This window comes from Corythoichthys intestinalis, unplaced genomic scaffold, assembly GCF_030265065.1.
Source record: "Corythoichthys intestinalis isolate RoL2023-P3 unplaced genomic scaffold, ASM3026506v1 HiC_scaffold_25, whole genome shotgun sequence".
In the NCBI taxonomy this organism is placed as follows: domain Eukaryota; kingdom Metazoa; phylum Chordata; class Actinopteri; order Syngnathiformes; family Syngnathidae; genus Corythoichthys; species Corythoichthys intestinalis.
In genome coordinates, this window is record NW_026651594.1 from 4,607,303 (window position 1) to 4,629,447 (window position 22,145).

The window sequence follows — 22,145 nt, forward strand, 5'->3', positions numbered from 1 at the left end:
AGTCACTGTTGCCTTTCTATCAGCTCGAACCAGTCTGGCCATTCTCCTCTGACCTCTGGCATCAACAAGGCATTTCCGCCCACAGAACTGCCGCTCACTGGATATTTTTTCTTTTTCGGACCATTCTCTGTGAACCCTAGAGATGGTTGTGCATGAAAATCCCAGTAGATCAGCAGTTTCTGAAATACTCAGACCAGCCCTTCTGGCACCAACAACCATGCTACGTTCCAAGTCACTCAAATCACCTTTCTTCTCCATACTGATGCTCGGTTTGAACTGCAGGAGATTGTCTTAAACCATGTCTACATGCCTAGATGCACTGAGTTGCCGCCATGTGATTGGCTGATTTGAAATTAAGTGTTAACGAGCAGTTGGACAGGTGTACCTTATAAAGTGGCCGGTGAGTGTATATACCACAATATACTGTATTGCAAACCCCCAAAAATTTGCAATGTAAGTTTTTTCCAATATTGTTCAGCCCTAGTGTGTATAGCCTTTTATGATGCTCGTTGCTCTTCCTAGGCACGAAAAGTTGTAGATAGTGAACAAAGGAGGAAGCGGCCAGCCGATGACCTTTTGTGCCATTTTTATCACCCTCTGTAGTCTTTTCCTATCTGCTTCTGTGCGGCCTGAGTGCCAGACTGACACAGCATAGGCAAGCAGGCTCTCAATGGCTGAGCAGTAGAGGGTCACCAACAGGATGGTGTCGAGTCCACTTCCTAAGCATTCTCAGGAAGTGGAGTCTTTGTTGCGCCTTCTTAAACAGTGCAGCGGTGTTGGTTGCCCAGGAGAGGTCAGCAGAGATGTGAACCACAAGTAATTTGAAGGATGCCACTTGCTTCATGCTTTTGCTGTTGATTAACAGGGGGCCAGGGTTGGTTTTCTGACATCGCAAGTCCAGGATGAGTTCCTTAAGGCTGGTTTATATTATAGGTACACAATAATTATTGGACCGATAATAGGACTTATGATGTCATCCCAATAAATACAACACTACTAATAGGTCCCGTAATATACAGTGTAATATTTTTGGCATGGTGTCGGTGGATTGGGATGTGTGCGTTCGCTTCCACTCCTGTATTGCCAGTACAATGTATCAGTGACTGTGTGTGGTTTAAGAAGACAGAGTTGTGCCACAAATCAAGCGCTCCCTTTCTGTTAAATAACACTCAAGTGACGGCAGTGTGTAGCACGGCTGGCTAATACGTCGGTAGAGTGGGATTTTTTTCAAGTTGTCATTGGAAAACGCTTCAGTCGCAATTGGTAACAAATGAAAAGTCGAAGTTCCACGACGAGGGGAAAAAAGCATCGAGTTAAAACGCATCTTAATAGGCCACTTAAAATATCACAATCGCTTCGATGGCGTTTTAAAAGAGTACGAGGACGCGCGAGCTGCGCACGGAGCCGCCCATCCAATTCCAACGCCAGCTAAAAAAGTTGTTAGGTTGTACCGTTTAACGAGGCCTTTGAAAAGTTTCACAAAGATGACCGAGGGCTAAAGCGATCACAAACATGATCACAGAAATTATGGCGCTAAACAACCAACCCTATTCACTCATCGAAGACGTCATCTGGAGTCCAGGTTCATCATTCCAAGCCGGCAAAGTATGATGAGATTGCGACATTCTTCCATACTTCGATCGGCAACCATGCACCACTTTCACCACGGACATATGGACGTGTAATGTTAGTCTTGACAGGAAGTGGCCGTACAAGGATTTCGTATTGTGCAGAGAAGAAACCTCATGCTTTATCTAAAAATGGGTTCAATCACTGGCGTTTATATTGATTATTATAAGGCAAGCCATTAATCCTTTTTGTTCTACCATATTTTTGATAGTGAGGAATGAGTGGTGAACCTTACTATGCAGTATAATGTTTGCATTTTACCGTGTTAGTAAGTTATTGAGAGGCCTTTTGGTTATTGATAGGCTTGCAGTCATATAATTAACAGATTAAGAAAGTTGTTTCATGGACCAAGACCACAACAGTCTTCTCTTCTGTTGCTGTAAATATTTTTCTCTGATGACAAAGCACAATACCTGTTCGGTTTATGTTTTAGTTCAGTGCTCCTTGTTCAGGGAACACCTCTTCAATGACATTGACTAATTGATGGTGATTGACTCAAATTATATTTATTTGACAAAAATAAATATTGACACTTTATTTGAAGTCGAGACTGTTCTCGTCTTTGTTTTGTCCATTATAATAATGTTCATGTCATCATGAAAAATCTGGTTAGGTCAAAGGCAAATCTATGTTGAATCCGCCACTAGTTTTTTTTAACCACCAGGGGTTCAAAAACTGAATATACATTTAAAATTTATATATTTATTAAGGGTGCACGATATCCTTTTTTTTTTTTTAAACCGATAACTTCCTGCTCCTCAAGGCCAATACCCATACGATAACCGATAATATATATATAATTTTTCAATGTTTATTCACCTAAGCAGGGTCCCCCCAGAATTGATAAATCTAAATTCAAGACTTTTAAGACCTTTTTTAATGCCATTTCAACTGAAAATTAATACTTTTCTTGCACCCATTATTTACATCATATTGAATAATATTAAATAAAGCTGAACATCAAATTTAACCTCAATTACTAAGTGTTTGACAAAAGAATGCACATATATTGAAGATACAATTAAAACACGTCTAAAGTAACATTATAAAATGTCAGAATTTTTTAAACACACACACGCAAAACCGCATGTTTGTTTATATTTAACAAACTTTTCCAGCGTTATTTCGTTGTGTAAAGAAATTTATAATGATCATAAAAATATGTAGTCTATTTAAACATTAAGAAAATGTGCAGGTTTTTTTCTGCCAACTGAGAATTTGTTACAAAAGACAGGCTTTTATGCAGACATCATCACAAATGTTATCACACAAAACGCGGGTCGGGCTTTAATACTCGCAGACCAGTTCGGGTCGGGCTGGATTTTTCAGGCCCGATTTTACCTCAATCTTAAACTCTTGATGAGCTTAAATTGGCTGCAGTTACGAAGTCGGGAATGCTCCCTCCGGAAAAAACACGATTTGACCAACATTATGTTTAACAAACTTTTCCAGCGTTATTTAATTGTGTAAATGCATTTATAATGATCATAAAAATATGTAGACTATTTAAACATTAAGAAAACGCGCGGTTTTTTTTTTCTGCCAACTGAAAATTCGTTACAAAAGACAGTTACGACATCAGGAATGCGCCCTCTGGAACAAAACGCAATATGACCAACATTGTGACAGCCGATGCCGACCAAAAATTACGTAATATCCGAACAGATCACCAATGGACTCATTTGAAGTATATGAATGGTGGTCTGTTTTGGTGTTCAGAATCCACAATACTTCTGCCTGCAGGGTTTTCGTTCCACCGACAAACGGACACATTCCCGATGCAGAGGTGGGTGGATTCTCCGTTTTGCCGGTTGTGGTGGCACAAGTTGCATTTCGATTTGTAGTGCAGTGCATCATAAAAATTCTATGCGTCATCTTCGTTATGGATTTAAGAAAAAAAAAAAAAAACTTCGTCACGGATATAATTTAGGTTGCAGAGATGTTCTTGAAAATTAAGACCACGGTGAAAAAATTCCAGACTTACAACAGCTAATTTAATACTTTTAATACCTTTAATAATGGAAAACTAAATTCAATGCTTTTTTAATACTTTTAATAACCCGTGGGTACCATGCTAAGTTTTTGAACACCTGTAGGTCAAAAATACTAGTGGATGATTCAGCATTGATTTGCCTTCGACCGAACCAGAATTTTCATAATGACATGAACATTATTATAATGAACAAAACAAAGACAAGAACAGTTTTGAATTCAAATAAAGTGCCCGTATTATTTTTTTTTCAAATAAATATAATTTAAGTTAATCACAATCAATCAGTCAATATCATTGACGATGTGTTTCCCTGAACATTGAGCACTGACGTAAAACAAACATAAACCCAACAAATATTGTGCTTTGTCAGCAGATAAAACATTTGGTGCAACAGGAGAAGAGACTTTTGTTGTTTTGGTCCATGAAACAACTTTCTTAACGTGGCAATTATAGAACAGCAAGCCTAATGTGACATCATGCGGGGACAGGTGGTGGAGGGCCGTTACATTCTTTTTCCAGAGCTGAAGAATCCAGTCAAAATGGCCGCCAGCCCAAAGACTACGCTTCCTAGCATGCCGCACGCCTCGAGGTGTGGCTGCTTAAGCCACTTAATTGCAGCTGGCCTGGAGGACAATATAAGAGACGACCAGATGAAGCCAAGGGAGAGGCGGAAGCAGACTGACAGAAAAACTTGGAAGAAAGTATTTTGATGGGACCAGACCTAAGTTGCCCTTTTTCAGACATTTTAGTTGATTGTTTGCTTCGTTACTTCTTGTGCCACATTTCGGCCTTTTTCTTTTGGGGAAAGCAGCTGTTTTTTCTGAATAAAGAACTGTTTGGTTGGACACCTTGGCATCTCAAGCTCCTTCCTGGCCTGGCCTACCTCGTGTGCGGTCACACTATCAATAACCAAAAGGTCTCTCAAGAACTTGTAAACATAACACTGTAAAATGCAAACATTTGCGAATTGCCATAGAAGTGTTTAAAACTCAGTGAAGGAAAATACGGCCTCTAGAACAGTAACAAAACTTTGCATACTGGCAAAACAGGAGCGGAAACAAACGCACACGTCCCAATCCGACACCGTGCCCAAAATATTATTAATAGGCCCGATAAAATATATTGTTATAGGATTTATTAGGATGACGTCATAATTCCCATTATGATTATCGTGCACCTCTAATATTTATTATCGGTTATCCATATCGGTAACGTCTTTAAGGAGCAGGAAGTTATCGATATCGTTTATATTTATATATATATTTTGGGTGTGTGTGACAAAATACCGAAATGGTATTATATCGTGATGCTTTCCATACCAAAAGTTTATCGATAAGCTCAAGCCAATAATCGAGATATCCTTTTTAAAAGGTGTAAATGTTAAAATAAAATTTAAAAAACAAAAGGAACCAACAAAAGTTGTTACCAAAATCTTCCACCATAATAGTGTTTCAGTTAACTCTATGGCTGCCATTGACGGCACTCGACGCCCAATCCATTAAGACTGGGAAGTGCTAATGAACAAACGCCAAAATCAGAACATTCACAGTCCCTCTTTCAGATGTTTGGGACATTTACTTTCTGTACGTTTTAGGGCTTTTAAAGGTAATTGCCTGTTGATTCCCGGGTCACTTCCTGTTCTGTAACCCAAAATCAACAGGAAGTCACTGAAAATCAAAAGGTAATGACCTGAAAAGGCCATTGGCTGCCACTGACGGCCATAGAAGTGGGAGCGGTCCGTCTGAAGAGGGAGGTGTTCATCGCTGCCACCCTCCCAGTTCAAATGGACTGGACGTCTACTCATGATAAACTTAGAGCAGAAGGACGAAGATAGAACTTTTTTCTGTTTATTAGTTGTTTTGTACAATATCCTAGAAGGATTTCCTGACCAATGTATGATAATCTTGATCGCCATATCGTGAGATCATTGTTATCGTGAACTTTGTATCGCAAATCGTATTGTGAGGTACCAAGAGGTTCCCACCCCAAATTTCTGCCTGACGCGTTGAACGTTCCGCGCGAAAACGAGATGTACAGAGTTTGTCATTTTGTCTGCGTTTCCCGGTGTTTGATGAATGAGGAGAGCACGCCCTTTTCATTCAATACTGGTAAATTTGGTGCTCCACCAGCAACTCCGCTATTTCACCTTCGCGCTTTTTTTTTCCTTTACAAAGCCGTCTCTTAAATTCGTGCACAACTATTTGATGGCTTCTTTGTCCCTCCAAGTGTTTTGCAGTCTCTTTCCAAGAGTTGTTTATGACATGTTGATCCTGGTGGTCTTTATCGGCAGAATTATACAAATGTTCGCGAACCGCAGCAATAAGGAGTTTGTCCGCCATGTTCTTCCACAAGTGTTGATGGATTTTCTCCACTTGCCTCCGCCAAAGGCAGTTAGTTTATACAGTATACCATGCATCAGTTTTAAAAAAATTCCGACACGTGCGCAGTGCGGAAATCTGACATGTTCCAGCGCCGCACGGAAAGGAAGGCGGGTCGCTGAAATGACATCCGTTTTCCGTGTGAAGGCATGCTGACCACGCGGATGCATCAGGTATAGACCTGGCTTTAGTCTTGGAAATATTCACTGCCTGGTTGTTGGAGGTGCACCACTCACCGGGTCTGAGGACCTCATCCCGGTAGGCCGCCTCGTTCACATCTGTGCTCATCCCAACCACCATTGTGTCGTCTGCAAATTCACAATGATGTTCTCAGGGTGGGTGGGGCTGCAGTCATGCGTGTCGTGTGAATAGAGGAGTGGAATCGGCACGAAGCCTTTAAGTGAGCCGATGCTGAGCGGGCGGGTGGAAAAGAGGTGGGGACCCGGCTTCATGTGTTGGGGTCAGTTGATCAGACAGTCCTTGATGCAGTGGCAGGTGGGACCTAGGTTGGATAACTAGTCTAGCAGCAAACCACTTCTTGATTAGAACGTGTGACATAAAAAAATTATTTGACATCAAATGAAATTTCCACGTCAATCCAACAGTCCCTCGTTTGTTGGAAGAAATTGTATTGGCCATTCTTCGCAGCGAACAGCATCTTTTGGAAACCCAAAACGGATCACATTCTCACGAGTGTAAAACATGCAGCACACTGGGCTGGCATAACGTGAAAAAAATAAAGGGAAAAGTCCGTAAAATCCAGCTTCTTCCTCAATCTGTCACACATTTTCATGGCTCGGGATTCAAAAAGTTGAATAATTGCGTCCGCATACAGCCAAATGGTCCGTTTCCTCCAGGAGCATAAAATATAGCATGTAATATGAAATACACATGGTTCTTCTTGTCATATGCACTATAAATTTGAATTAAGCACATTGGTCAACTCCTGTGCCAATAAGTGGATTTGAAACTTCAAATATATAATCATTTTTGATATAAAAAAAAAATTAAAATGAGATTAATCACGAGTTAACTGCATGCTATTCATCGTTTAAACGCTATATGGCAGTAGTATTAAAATTAGATGATATACAGTGACCCCTCGTTACTTCACGGCTCAACTTTCGCACTCTCAGTGCATCGTGGATTTTTTAATCATAAGCATCTGATAAAAATAAAAGTTCTAAAAACATTTATGTAAACACTATTTACATCTACGTTCATATGTACACACACACACACACACACACACACACGTATCATTTGAAAGCTAGAGAATGAGTGTACAGTATGTATTAGTTATATTATTCATGCATTACTTTATGTTCATAACTTATATTATTAATATTTTATTTTATAGTTTCACTATTCGTTAATGTTCTAATGATAACATATGCATTTATAGGACTTTATATACACTTACTGATAAATATACACACTAAAAAAAATTATGTTTAAAAAAAAAGGGGCGGGGGGTGACACTACTTTGCGGTTTTTCACTATTAAAAGCAAAGAGTGATGTACTGTAATGGGGAATTGGTTAACCACCAGTAAACTATGAAAAATGCGATTAACAATTTGAATCCCTTGACAGCACTACTTTTAACATTAAAAATCAGGCATGAAAATGGGTCAGGGGTTTAAAAGGTGAGAAAGGTGTGGAGGAAATATGTTCCGGCGTTCTGCCAAAATGTCCGCCGTCGGCAAAACGTCCTACATGTGGCGAATTTGACCATTTTAATTTTTCACATAAGGCTTAATATTCGAGTTAACGGGGGTTTAATTAGTTGAAGGAGTTGATTTCAACCACCATTGACTCGCGCTAGCTTAGCCACTCCGGAGCCCTGAAACTAACAAATAACTGTCAAACTGCACAGAATTTGTTCAAATCATTTCCAACGACTAATTAAACCCCGGCTAACTCAAAGATTAAGCCTAATGTAAAAAATTCTGAACTTCCCCTTTAAAATAAAGACCATTGAATATGGCCCTTAAAATGTTGTTAAAAGTTTTAAAAGTTTTAGAGCAATAAAACAAACAACACAAATGAATAAAATGAACAGGAATCCTTCAAAGTATTTCATAATGGGTCCTAATTATTTTTCGAACAGATCATGTGACTATAGAACCTTAGAGACAGCCGTTTGCATTGCTTAGCCAAAACTACAGCTGAGGAGGCAAGATGGGTATTTAGAATTTCTTTAAACCTAAGCTTTCAAAACCCTCAACAACAACTGAGCTTGAACCGAGGATTGAGCACGAGCAGTATCAAAAAGTCCTGGCTGTCGTGTTACCTGTTGTGCTGTAATTCCAAGTGGTGCTTGAATTGGATGCTTATAGCGGTGGACAGTCTTTTTGAGCCAGCGCAGTTTGCAGCGCACGGAGATATTTTTGTTATCTTTACTGGACAAAAATGTGAAGTAATGGCTGTGTTTCCAGTGTGCAAATGCAGCCGTTTGTAGTATATCTCCTGCCTATTTCATTGCATCCTGGCGAGGTAGCAAGGCTATGTTGTTTTGGCCGCAAACTCCCAGCGCTCACGCATCATGGTAATACACGTGACCCTTTTTGTTCCATCCCCGATTAAAAAATGTGACATGTGATGTCACTCCCATGACTACAGTATTCTTCATTCTACACACATTATGGGGCAATAACAAAATAGTAACGCACAGGCATCAAGGAAAGTAATTTTACTCAGATTACTGATTTAGAAAAATGAACGCGTTAGATTGTTCTTTACTGAAAGAAAGTAATCAGATTAGTTACGCATTACGATACCGCGTTATTGACAACACTGCTTTTATATTACCGTTAAATACACAAGCTTGACGCTACCTTAACGGGAGCTATTTTTTCACCGGACGCTCCGGCAGTGTTCAACGCAAGCTGCAACGAACGGCAGTAACTTTGTCATACCACAAAATATGAAAACGAAAACCATTACTCACTAAATTCAATATGCTGGCAAATGCATTCATCTATAAACAATTGGGAGTGATACTTTACCTCCTCCAGCGAATGTGAATTTGTGCTTAGTACAAGATCATCTGTCGCAATTAGCGATCTTTGACGCTCTTTTTTTTTTTTTTTTTCCTCCCCGCATACAAACTTGTTTCTCTCTCAGCGGCTGTGATTAACCTCAATGAAGTTGCTGTCCTAGCTAAGCCTTGCCCTATCATTCGTCTTTGTAAGTTTTTAGTAACTTTGTGTATTGAATTTGAAAGGAAAATGTGTGTTTTGTTTTTGACGAACTTTTTCATGAAGCTAAACTGTTGAAGCTACTCACATGTGGAAAAATACGAGTGTACAACGTTTTAAATGTATTCATTTGGTATATTTCAGTTACCACGATTTGAGAGATCAATAAATTGAAGAATTTACGCCTTGCGTTTGGAGTGCTTGTTTTTGGGTTTGCTGGAATAGCGTCACTGACACACGCAGCATCAAACAGGGGAAGGGGTAAGCGCTGCCGCGCCAAGCTAATTCTGGCTGCATTTTCGACACATGAAAAATAACGAATACGTACTACTGTATGACGGAAAATTTTAGTGGTTTTGTAACCGCGACGTTTTCATAGCATGGTAATCCGTGAAGGTAACTGGCACATGCCTACAAACGACCCCCCCCCCCCTTTAAATTTTTCTCCTCGGATCTACACGATTCACGTAGGTCATCCTTTTTGACTTCAAAACGGCGAATTTCGCCGAAAGGTGAGAGATTTTCATGCCTGAAAAATGAATTCTTATTGCCAGCGTTGTACCGAAATTTGCGATCCGTCAGATTCTGTGGCAAAGGAAGGCGATGTTGCCAACAGCAAGGCCGACAGCAACGACGAAGAGGAATCGAAGAAGACAACTTACGCCAACGGCGTGAACTGTCATTTGCTTTGTAAACGAGGCTCGCTACAAGTTGCCAAGGCTAATATTCGCTTTCACTGTATTAACATCATGACATTGGATCAGGACATCGTTATTAAGAAAATGCTTTAAAAAATTGAATGTTTCATGTGAATTTTTGACATTGTGAAATAGTCCACTGTAATAAATTGGTATTATTCTTTGTCATGATCAAGTTGTTGTGTAAATATCCCATTAAATAAATGACATAAAATGTATGGCTTTTGATGTTGTGAAAATGTGCGCTTTTCTAAATTAGGTACCGTATTATATTTGTGATATTATGGAATTGTTTGCTCTTATAAATTACTTACCGTATTGGCCCGAATATAAGACGACCCTGATTATAAGACGACCCCCTCTTTTTCAAGACTCAAGTTTGAAAAAAACTTTTTGAACCCCAAATTATTTTTTACACACAAAATAATTACAGTACATCCGAAACAAATGATTATAACAATATATTTGAGAGAAAAAGCATATTATTTTGCCTCATTCAAATCTTAACATCTGAACATTTAAACATGTAAACTTAAGTGGAATCACATTTGTAAATGAATGACTTCGGGTTTTTGAAATGTAAATAAACAAATCTATTGTGATGAAACAACAAAATTGCAATAACTGCATTAACCATCAAAGTGAAATCTAACTGTAATTGTAGTCTTGAAACAAATCTGAATAAGGAAAAACCAATAAAGTAATGCCAACTGGTTAAACTTGAGATATCTGAGATGTCATGACAGAAAATCACTTCAATGATATCTGGCGCCATCTAGCGTCGTGAATGGGTAAAATGTCTAGACCGCTGAGATCATGACAGAACATCGCTTTATTGATATCTGGCGCCATCTAGCGTCGTGAATGGGTATAACGTCTAGAACGCGATTATAAAACGACCCAGCTTCTTCAATCTGATTTCAATGCAAAAAACACCGTCTTATATTCGGGCCAATACGGTATATTCTTTTAACTTATGACTTTCTTACACACACATGCATTCACAATTTTAAATGTATAAGGCTAATGATATAAAAGTATATATGCCATAGAGATGTCCCGATCCGATGACATCTCTATGGCATATAGGCCGATATGGGCAAAAAAATGTGCATCGGTATCGGATCGGCCGACACGGAAAAATTCCGATCCAGACTTCTGATAGTTTTTTTTTTTAAATCCGGTCCGGGTTTTCCAGCGCACCGATATACATAATCCATTCCAGTTTTTGCTTCGGTTTCCCTAAAATCCGGTCCGCATTTTAAGGCACACCTTCAACACACTACATTGCCGTCTCCGAATCTACCGAGACTTTATCGGTAAAAATGTCAGCTGTGTAGGATCATTTCACCTTAAAGGACGACAAAGACGAAGAGGCAGAGTGCAACATATGCCACAATAAAGTCAAGCGTGGTGGTGGTAAAGCTGTAAGAAGTTTTAATACAACCAACCTAATCAAGCATTTAGCGACATACCACCACAAACAATATAAGGAGTATGTTAAGAAAACCGAAGACAAAAAGAGAGGTCTTACGCAACTAACACTGGCAGAAACTTTGCTATGTGTGACAAACTGGCACTCGACAGTCCCAAAGCCCAGGGAATAACAAGAGTCATTGCCGAAGAATTCATTCTGGATGACGAGCTATTATCTCTCGTGAGTAAAGACGCACCATCCAACACTTATGCTGCATTCCAGAGAAGTGGGAAGTCGGATTTATCCCACTCGGATGGTACCAGTCCGACCTCAAAGCGTTCCAAGCAAATGTAAACAACAAAGATGGCTGATCGCGACGAGGTGTTTTTTATTTTGGCCATCCAAAGACATTTTGACCTCCAGTGAACCTGCCTTCCTATTACCGATCAAATAGTAGAGGAAAAACGACGGCTGCGTTATAGCCCACACTGTAAACTGCCTTTTTTTAGTTAAATCCTTTGCTGATCGTCAATATAAAAACATAGCACAACAAAGATAATTCACTGTATGAGAAAAAAATACATGGCATCTCAAATAAACTTGATTTACTTCATTATTGTGTTATCATTCAATACGTTTTCTTGAGCGCCATTTTGTCCAATGACGTCAGATTGAAACAACTTGGAAGTCAGGGTAGTTATTTTTTCTCTGACTTCGCGACTTGAACCTCCCAGTTCGAGTGGCGTTCCAATGATATTTTCCTAGTCGGAGATCAGAAAAGTCCGACACCCCACTTTTCTTGAACGCAGCATTAGAACCACGGTACAACATGCCCAGCCATCATTACATCCTTGAGCGATTCGGCCGTGGAAGATTCGAGAACGATTCACAAACATCCAAATTCCGATTATTGAAATATGACAAGTAAAGCGGAACTAATACACAGCGCGGTCTTCGGGACGCAATGAGAAACGGACCGCATTGCGTCCCGAGAGTAAAGGTCATGCTTGTCTAATAGATATCATATGTATATAGAACTAGATGCAAAAGGACAGACTTGACGGCGTTAGCAACACGTGCATTGAAAACTACGTGCGTTAGTAAACAGCCGCCATCTTAAAGCAGGAGACTTCCCTTGTAGGCTGTTGTAGTGAACCTTCCAAGCCAACCTAATTAACTTTTTATCCAAAATACTCCTAAATCGGCAAAATCTTGACTTGAATCTATCTTCAGAACAGTTTTTAAACTCTCACATGTCCAAAGTAGACAGAAGGGAAATTATGGAATAACGGGAGCAATTTTAACAACTTTAACAGTTGAGTCGCTAATTAATTGAATGTAGTTTAAAGCTGCTGATACAGAATGGGGACTTGAGTATTTTATTTACTGTTTTAAAATGTTAACTTGATACTGAAATAGTCGTATATTTAAACCTGAGAGGCTTTTTATACAATTTTTGTAACTAATGCACGAAACATTAAAAGCATCTAATAGCTTGGGGGGGTTGTGGAATTTTCCACTGACAGTTTACAAAATTATTTGCACGTTTTACTGACTGACTATGCCATTTCTGTGTGTTATTTATAATGTTTTGTGTTTGTCACTGAATAAACAAGTCAGTTTCTTGTTACCAACCATTGTGTGTTATTCAAACTCATCTACAGTAACTCAGCTGGCTAGTTGTTATCAAGAGTACTAAAACCCTTTTCAAAATGGGTCTGACAACAAAGTAAGGAGGCTAAATAACTTTAAACTTTAATACATGCTCAGATAGGCCGGTCTCGGCCAGTATCGGTATCGGATCGGAAGTGCAAAAACCTGGATCGGGACATCCCTAATATGCCGTAGTCAGTGATTGATCTCGCTGTATTTTCCTTATGCTCTTGCCCAGCCCATCAAAAGACAAATCCTTACTCATCTGACATTCTTTTACCGTCATCTGAATATGTATTTACTCAAAACCACCTCCAGGACCTATATTTTTTTAGGGGTGGACGATATCCATTTTTTAAAAAAACGTTATCGATAACTTCCTGCTCCTCAAAGCCGATACCGGTAACCGAAAATAAATATATAATTTTTAAAATGTATATTCGCAGTTTTTGAACCCCTGGAGGTTAAAAAAAACTAGTGGTGGATTCAACATAGATTTGCCTTTGACCTAACCAGATTTTTCATTATGACATGAACATTATTATAATGAACAAAACAAAGACAAGAACAGTTGCGACTTCAAATAAAGTGCCAATATTTATTTTTTCAAATAACTATAATTTGAGTCAATCACAATCAATTAGTCAGTGTCATTGAAGAGGTGTTCCCTGAACAATGAGCACAGAACTAAAAAGATAAACCCAACAGGTATTGTGCTTTGTCATCAGATAAAAACATTTGATGCTACAGGGCAGGAGACTGTTATGGTCTTGGTCCATTAAACAACTTAACCTGGCAATTATGGGACAGCAAGCCTATCAATAACCAAAAGGCCTCTCAATAACTTTTAAAAATAACACTTTAAAATGCAAATATTTGCCAATTGCCATTGTAAGGTTCATCACTCAAAGATAGAAAAATAAGGCCTCTAGAACAGTCACAAAACTTTGCATAAGCCAAGGCTACGATTCCAGTAAAGAAATACTTATTGGTAAATGTTGATAAATTTAATTGAAACAAAAAGTGCATTAAGACTCTTCACAGTATCCAAAAGTAAATAACTATAACACTGAAACAAGTTATAAATTTAGTGAAAGCGCATTCCTCATTATCAAATATGGTAGAATAAAAAGCAATAATGGCTTGCCTTATAAGAATCCATATAAACGGCAGTGAGTGAACCCATTTTGAATGAAGCATGAGGTTTCTTTTCTGTACAGTACGAAATCCTTATCCAGCCACTGCACCGTCAGACCAAGCATGCTGACAAGACTGTCCGTGGTGAAACTTATGTGCCGTGCATGATTGCCGATCAAAGTATAGACGAGTGTGGCAATCTCATTCTAATTTAGAGCTGTCCCGACTAGTCGACATAGTCGACGTCATCCATGACGTAAATCCGTCGACGAGCACAACATCCCGTCGACGGTTAATGAAGGGTTAAAAAAAATATATGCGTGGAAAGTTCAGAAAAATATATGCGTGGAAAGTTCAGAATGTCGGATGCTCTGTATGCAAGCGGGGAAAGCGGCACAAAGCCAAAAAAGGCGCACCAGAGTGTCCAAAACATTGACTTACTTCAAAGAAACAACGGAGGGTACACTCTTCTGTCCTGTCTCTTCAATGTCAAGCTTGGCTGCACGTCGGCCGTGAATAAACACCTCATGCGCCGTCACCCAGTTTGTAATTTTTTTTTTTTTTTCATTTTTTGTACACCAGAGGGTGCTGTCGCCTTACTGAATAATAATGTTTCATTGACAATGGGCCTATAAGTGCTATTAGTATTGTCCTTAATGCTAACTGAAAGGTTTATTTCATGTTATGGTTTATTTTATGGTATAGAAAATTATATAAGGTTAAAAGGTCATAAATATATACAGTATATACAGTGATTGCACTCAAGGGAGAGATTGTCAATGATAAGGTAATAAATTAAGGTAAAGGCAATTCATTGATATATAAATAAGGTTTAAAAGGAAAAAGGTGAAAAGTTTTTGTTAAGTTCTAATTGTGTTGTTTTATTTGTGTGCACCGTAGCTCTTACGGTGTGATTACATCAAGGATGGAATAAAAGTTGTAAACCATCAGTTTAAGAGACCACCTTTTCAATCGGGATGCTACACTAGTTAATTCTATCAGCATTTGAACTCATTGTTTATTTGTGATTTATTATTGTTATTTACGTGTTTATTTGTACTCTAATAAATAATTTAAGTGTTCCAATATGTTTTTTGTGAACTGATAAGCGTCAACAAAAATTTCACTGCTAAATTAGTAAACAAAAACAAAATTTTAAATTTTTTTTTTTTTTTTTATTATTAGTTGACTAATCGTAAAAATAGTCGGCTGACTAATCGGGAGAAAATTAGTCGTTTGGGACAGCCATATTATAATTTGCCGGTAAACATTCATCTGAAAAGTGGTGGCGGCTTGGAATGATGAACCTGTGATGGGCAGCTTCATTCGCAGCTCGCACATCCTCATACTATTTTTAAACACCATCGAAGCGATTGTGATCTTTTAAGTAGCTTATTAAGATGTGTTGTAGGTCGACGACTTTTCCCCTCCTCGTGGAACTTAGGCTTTGCATGTGTTACAAATTGCAAGTGAAGCGTTCTCCACCGACAATTTTTTAAAAAATCCCACACAACCGACGCCATGCTTGTTGTTTACTAGCCAGCCGTGCTGCACACTGCCGTCACTTAAGCGTTTCGTCACAGAAAGAAAGCGCTCGATTGGTTGTAAAACTCCCTCCTCCCAAACCACACACAGTCACTAATACGTTGTACTGGCAAAACAGGAGTTGAAACAAACGCACACATCTAGAGCTGAAACGAATACTCGAGCAACTCCTGGGAAACCCAGGACTTGAATTTATTTATTCATCTTTGTTGCTTCATTTGCTGTTTCTGATTGTGTATCATATTGCCTCTCCAAAGCCTAGCAATGTTGTTGTGATCCAGGGCTATACAAATAAAATTGAATTGAATTGAACTCGAGTTTAAAAACTGATCTGAGTGATTTTATTCACCTCGAGGAATCGTTTGATTTTGCCAGCTCTAAGCATCACGTTTTGCCCGGACTACTTTTAATGCGGGACAACGCGCTGATGTGACGTGCGTAGAGGAAGAAGCAATAAAAAAAATATATAAAAAACCTTTCTGCAGCCGACAGTCGCTACAAACTACGCCGTCGTTGCTAAAAACTAGCCCGCATGATGCGGTGGTAGCAGGTAGCATCTGATGTGTCTCATAGATATCACATGTACTGTATGTTGAACTAGATGCGAAATGACAGAGTCAGCGGTGTTAGTAAACAGCCGCCATCTTAAAGCAGTACACTTCTAAGCGCTAATAAGATTAACGTTACTGTCACTCGCTCACGTACGCAACATTGACCCTGCGGAGCGCTAGGTTTCTATTAAGACCACTGTCGATGCGTGGCTAACGTGTCTTACATATAGGCTTTATTTAATCAGTGAAACATAGCGCTGTAGAGTGATGAGGGTGTAAAATGAAAATATGATAAAGCTAACTGTCAATTTCAGCTCAGTCGTCATTGCTGGATAAAACACCAAGTAGCACTGGCCCGTAATGTGCTCCAATACAGCAGGTATCATACTGTAACGTTGACAAAGTCACCCGCTTCGTTAGGTTGCAATAATATCTTTTTGGGAACTTGTGGAATGACAACAACAACAGGAAGGCACGTGTCTCGCTCTCCCGCACCTCCCTCACCAACGCACGTCACGCGGTGCATTCAGGAACGCATGCAAATATCCCCGCCATATTATAACCTGGTATGTTACAATACATTTATTTTGAACACTGCAAAAACTCAAAATCCTATCAGGACTTAGTTTAGACTAACTTAAAACTTAACTAGAACTTAAAAATAGCTTGACACAAATGGAAATTCAATTGAAACACGATGGAAAAACGCCTAACTTTTAAGTGATGTGTTTTATCAAGCGTAATGGCATTTTTAGGTAAGAAATATACAGTGAGAAAACCCATTGGCAGTGTATCAAATACTTGTTCTCCCCACTGTATATAGTTTTTATAAGCTCTAAAAGTTTTTGGAGTGAAAGCAGTGAATTGGTCTTTTTTTTTTTATTCTAGTCACATCAGAGAGGCAATTGTTGGCTGTTTTCAACAATGTACATCGAAAATAAAGACATTGATTGACTGAAAATGGTTCAATATTAGATGAAATGTCTTTTCTCATGTATATTAATAATTGCTCTTTACCTAAAAAATGTTTTATCCGATTACTTGATTAATCGATAGGATTTTCAATCGATTACTCGATTACTGAAATATTCGATAGCTGCAGCCCTACACACATCCCAAACCGCCAACACCGTGCCAAAAAAATTATACGTATATTATCGGTCCTATTAATAATGTTATTGGATCTATTGGGATGACGTCATAATTCCTATTATCGGACCAATAATTATCGTGTACCTGTAATATTTTTATTGTCACATGTTCTGGTAGGTGCAGACGTGGCTGTCAGAAATTGTGATCCTCCCCTATTGTGTCTAAAATCAATCAAGTCACTTCTAAGGCTCTTTGCTGATCTAATGACAGCCCCCACTTTCCCTAGTACAACTCCTTTCAATTGGACCCCAGAGCTGAAAATTGGGTTAATCGGCTATCGCAAAAAGTGCAAGGGTCAATGTTACGGCGCCACCTACAGTTGGGGAGGATCACAATTTCTGACAGCCACATTTGCATCTATCAGAAAATGTCATGATAAAATGCACAGACTCTGGAGGCTCAATTGAGACAAGATGTGGTAGGGGGGAGTAGGGATAGTGTCAGGGGATCAGGAAAGAGCTTTAAGAATGACTTGATTGTTCTTAGACACAGTAGAGGAGTATCACCATTTTAGAGCTGTCCCGACTAGTCGACGTCGTCGACGTCATCGATGACGTAAATACGTCGACGGGCAAAACATACCGTCGACGGGTAATGACAGGTTTTTTAAAAATTACATCCGGATAAAGTTATGAATGGCGGGCACTCGCGATGCAAGCGGTTGTTACTGGCACCCCCAAGGGGTCAGCTCTTATTTCAAAGTGACCGACATTGTCAGATTGAGCAAAGAGGAAGAAAGTGGGCGAGCAAGAGAGAGGGAGCGACATCGGCGAGTTGGGAAAGTGCGCGGTAGCGCGGAGTTCAGTGGCTGCATCCCCCACGTTTTTGTTTTGGTCAATAAAAGTTTCCATCAAGAGCCATCTGACGCCTCTCGGTGTTTTTATGCACGCCGCCGCCTTCCGGAGGAGGAAATCGGACGAACCGACGACAACGAGCCAAGTGAATCGCCGGTTTACGCTTCACTACGGCGAGGAGTTGAAAAAACCGCCAATTACCAAAAAGGGCAGAACTGGTGACACGTGAAAGTGGCATAAAGCCAAAAAAGCGGACCAGAATAGCCAGAGCCTGGAATAATTTCAAGGAAAATATGGAGGGTGCCACTGTGTGTACTCTCTGCTAAGCTGATCTCGCATACCATGGTAGCACGTCGGCTATGAATGAACACTTGAAGCACCGTCACCCAAGTATAATTTTCGAAGACAACAAGAAACAACAAGCTAGCGGATTGTAAATCCATACAACTTTCTAACGAGTTTTTAAAATGGAAGTTACCTTTATGTTCGTCATATCAACGTGCATTTTTATTTAATAAAATAATATATATATATATATATATATAATTATATAATATTTTTTTTAATTATTATTAAATTTATTAGGATCATGGAAGGTCCCACTTGGGGAAAATATACACATATATTCTGTATATGCATAATATAATAAAAATATATATGGAAACAGCACTGGCCTGCTTACTGTAATCCATGACTGCACTAATGTTAGTTACTTAAATTATAAAGTATCATTGTGTATACACATTTAGTAGTATACTATAAAATACTATATATTTAATTTTTGTTACTGTGAGTATGTGCGCCTCTCATTCAAAATAATTGTGGTAATATTTCTGTGTGCCCTCTACTTTATCTATTTTCAGGTTAAAACAAACAAAAGTTGAATAGTTTTTCCCCTCCCCCAAAAATGCAGAATGCACACCAGAAAAGGCATCTGAACTCAAAGTATTCTGAAAATGGTTGTCCGGGACATTGCAATTCATTTTAACATTTAGAACAATATAGACAATGACAACTTTCACAAAAAGAGTAAGAATTGTTTTGACTCCTGTTAAAGAGGTGAAGTCTCAGTGTTTCCGTTTACATTTTTTTTTTGGCACTAGTTAATGCCAGCAGCATTTGACCTCATTGTTTGTGATTAATTATTGATATTTATGTTATTTATTTATATGTAATAAAGAATTTAGGTGTTCCAAAATGTTTTTTGTGAATTAATAAGCTTCAACAAAAAGTTCATTATCAAAGTAGTAAAAAAAAAAAAAAAAAAAAAATAGATTAGTCGACTAATTGTAAAAATAGTCGGCTGACTAATCGGGAGGAAATTAGTCGTTTGGGACAGCCCTACACCATTTCCGACAGCCACATCTGGACCTATCGGAATATATGATGATAAAATGTACATACTCTGGGGGTCCAGTTGAGAGGAGATATAGTAGGGGAGATTAAGGATGGTGTCAGAACATCAGCAAAGAGCTTTAAGAGTAACTTGATTGTTCTTAGACACAATAAAGAGGTATCACAATTTCCTACAGCCACATCTGCACCTATGAGAAAACGTGACAATCAAAATATACTATCTGGAGGTCGTTTTGAGGAAATACGTGTTCAAATGAGGGTAAGAGGATGTCAAATAAGTGAGGAATTGCCTTCGATGGGCTGGGAAATAGCATAAGGAAAATACAGCGAAATCACACACTAACTACCGCATTTACATTTATATCATTGTCCTTACAGTGTATCTATCTTTTCATGGGACAACACTGACAAAATGACACTTTGACACAATGAAAAGTAGTCTGTGTGCAGCTTATACTAGTATAATAGAGTTCATTTATTTTCCCCTCAAAATAACTCAAAATGTAGCCATTAATATCTAAACCCCTGGTAACAAAAGTGAGTACACCGCATGGGAACTACGTCCAAATTGGGAACTGCTTGTCATTTTCCCTCCAAAATGTCATGTGACGCGTTACAGGAGTGCTGTCAGCATTGCTGCAGGGATTGAAGAGGTGGGGGGGGTCAGCCTGTTAGTGCTCAGACCATACACCGTACTCTTCATCAAATTAGTGTGCATGGCTGTCACCCCAGGAGGAAACCTCTTCTTAAGACGGTACACAAGAAAGCCCACAAACAGCTTGCTGAAGACATGTCAACAAAGCACATGGATTACTGGAACCATCTCCTATGGTCTAATGAGACGGGTGGGCTTTCTTCATAAGAGGCTTCCTCCTGGGGTGACAGCCATGCACACCAATTTGATGTAGAGTGCCGCGTATGGTCTGAGCACTAACAGGCTGACCCCCCCACCTCTTCAATCTCTGCAGCAATGCTGACAGCACTCCTGTAACGAGTCACATGACATTTCGGAGGGAAAATGACACGCAGTACTCAATTTGGACATTTATGAGTGTACGTAGTTTCTACGGGGTGTCTATGGGGTGTACTCACTTATGTTGCCGGGGGTTTGGATACACTATTAATGGCTATATTTTGAGTTACTTTGAGGGGAAAATAAATGAACTCTATTATATAAGATGCACACGGACTACTTTTCATTGTATCAAAATGTCATTTTGTCAGTGTTGTCCCATGAAAAGATATAAATATCTGCAGAAATGCGAGGGGTGTACAAACTTTTGTGATGCACTGTATACATTAAAAATTGTAAATGCGTGAGTGTGTAAGGAAGAGTAATAACCTCATAGAATGAATGTAATTTATAAGTGCGGATAATTTCATAATCTCAAAAATACAATACAGGAATGTAATTTATTAGAATACACATTTTCACAATGTCAAAAGTCATACAATAAATGTAATTCATTGAATGGGATGTTTACACAATAACCTCTTCAGGAAGAATAATAGCAATTGCAGCTTACTATTTCACAGTATCAAAAGTAACTAATCTATTCAAGCAAAAATTTTCGAAACGTCAAAAAAAAAAAAAAAAAATTTATTGAAGCAGACATTTTCTTCATGACAACGTCATGATAAAATATCATGACGTTTATTTCATTCCGTGAAAGGGAAAATAAGTCTCGGCAACTTGTAGCGCGCGCGTATCGCCTCATTTACGTAGCAAATGGTAGTTTACGCCATTAGCGGAAAAGTCTTTCTTCGTTTCCTAATCTCGTTGCTGTTGGCAACATCGCCCTCCTTCGTCACAGATTCCGATGGATCGCAGATTTCGGTACAACACCGGTATCTGTCTGTCAAGCACAGTAATAGTATACGTAAAATCGAACGTGAACCAACCTTGTTTGCACACATTCGAGTGTTGGTGACATGGGGGCTCCTCTTTTACTCCACAAGGTGGAGTCAGTGTCGTTCTCCCGGACATTTTCCTTATTTAATTCTGAAGGCTTGACGACGTGTCTTGCAGCTTTGTTTGCGATTGACCAGCTAGGCTAGGCTAAAGCAGGTTACAAAACTTCAACGAGTGCTGAGACTTGAAGACTGATGTATGAGTGGCTGATGCCGGACACGTCGTCGAGGCTTCGGCTTAGTTAAGTAATCGAAATCGAGGGAAAAACAAGACGCGCACAAAGAAAAAAATGTTCCACCTTGGCCAGTCCTGATTGTTTGCATTTCCGACCAGAATTGCATGATGGGAAAGACAGTCTCCAGCCGTAAAACCCGCCTATTTCCATAATTAAAAAACAAAAACAGCCCAAATTAAGACTTTCCTTTCAAGATAAAAATGTTTCTCATATACAATTCAATCTATATTTTTACATGTTCGGGGAAAAAAATCAACAGTGGCATCGTAGCGTTAACGTTGCTCCTATAAGGATCATGGGAAGTGTAGTTCGTCACAGGAATCATTCAGTGCATTCAGCAACGCCCTCTGGTGTTATTATTTTCATTTCAAGCAATAGAATTACTAATATATGACGGTCTACTTATTCATTATTATTATTAAACATCTAAATTACATGTTTGACAATAGAAATCACCACAGAAGTACAACTTTGACAATATTTTCCAGAACCAA

The 22,145-nt window shown here is 39.0% G+C and overlaps 1 protein-coding gene across 1 annotated transcript in view; it reads right to left on the reverse strand.

Moving 5' to 3' along the window:
• The window catches only part of LOC130911302 (gastrula zinc finger protein XlCGF57.1-like), a 31,304-nt gene extending 9,584 nt beyond the window's left edge, over positions 1-21,720 (reverse strand). The window contains exon 1 of the mRNA XM_057829170.1: positions 21,407-21,720. Within this exon, the coding sequence (XP_057685153.1) occupies positions 21,407-21,491 (85 nt within the window). The 5' untranslated portion in view covers positions 21,492-21,720. The remainder of the gene's footprint in view (positions 1-21,406) is intronic.
• Positions 21,721-22,145: the final 425 nt, after the last annotated feature.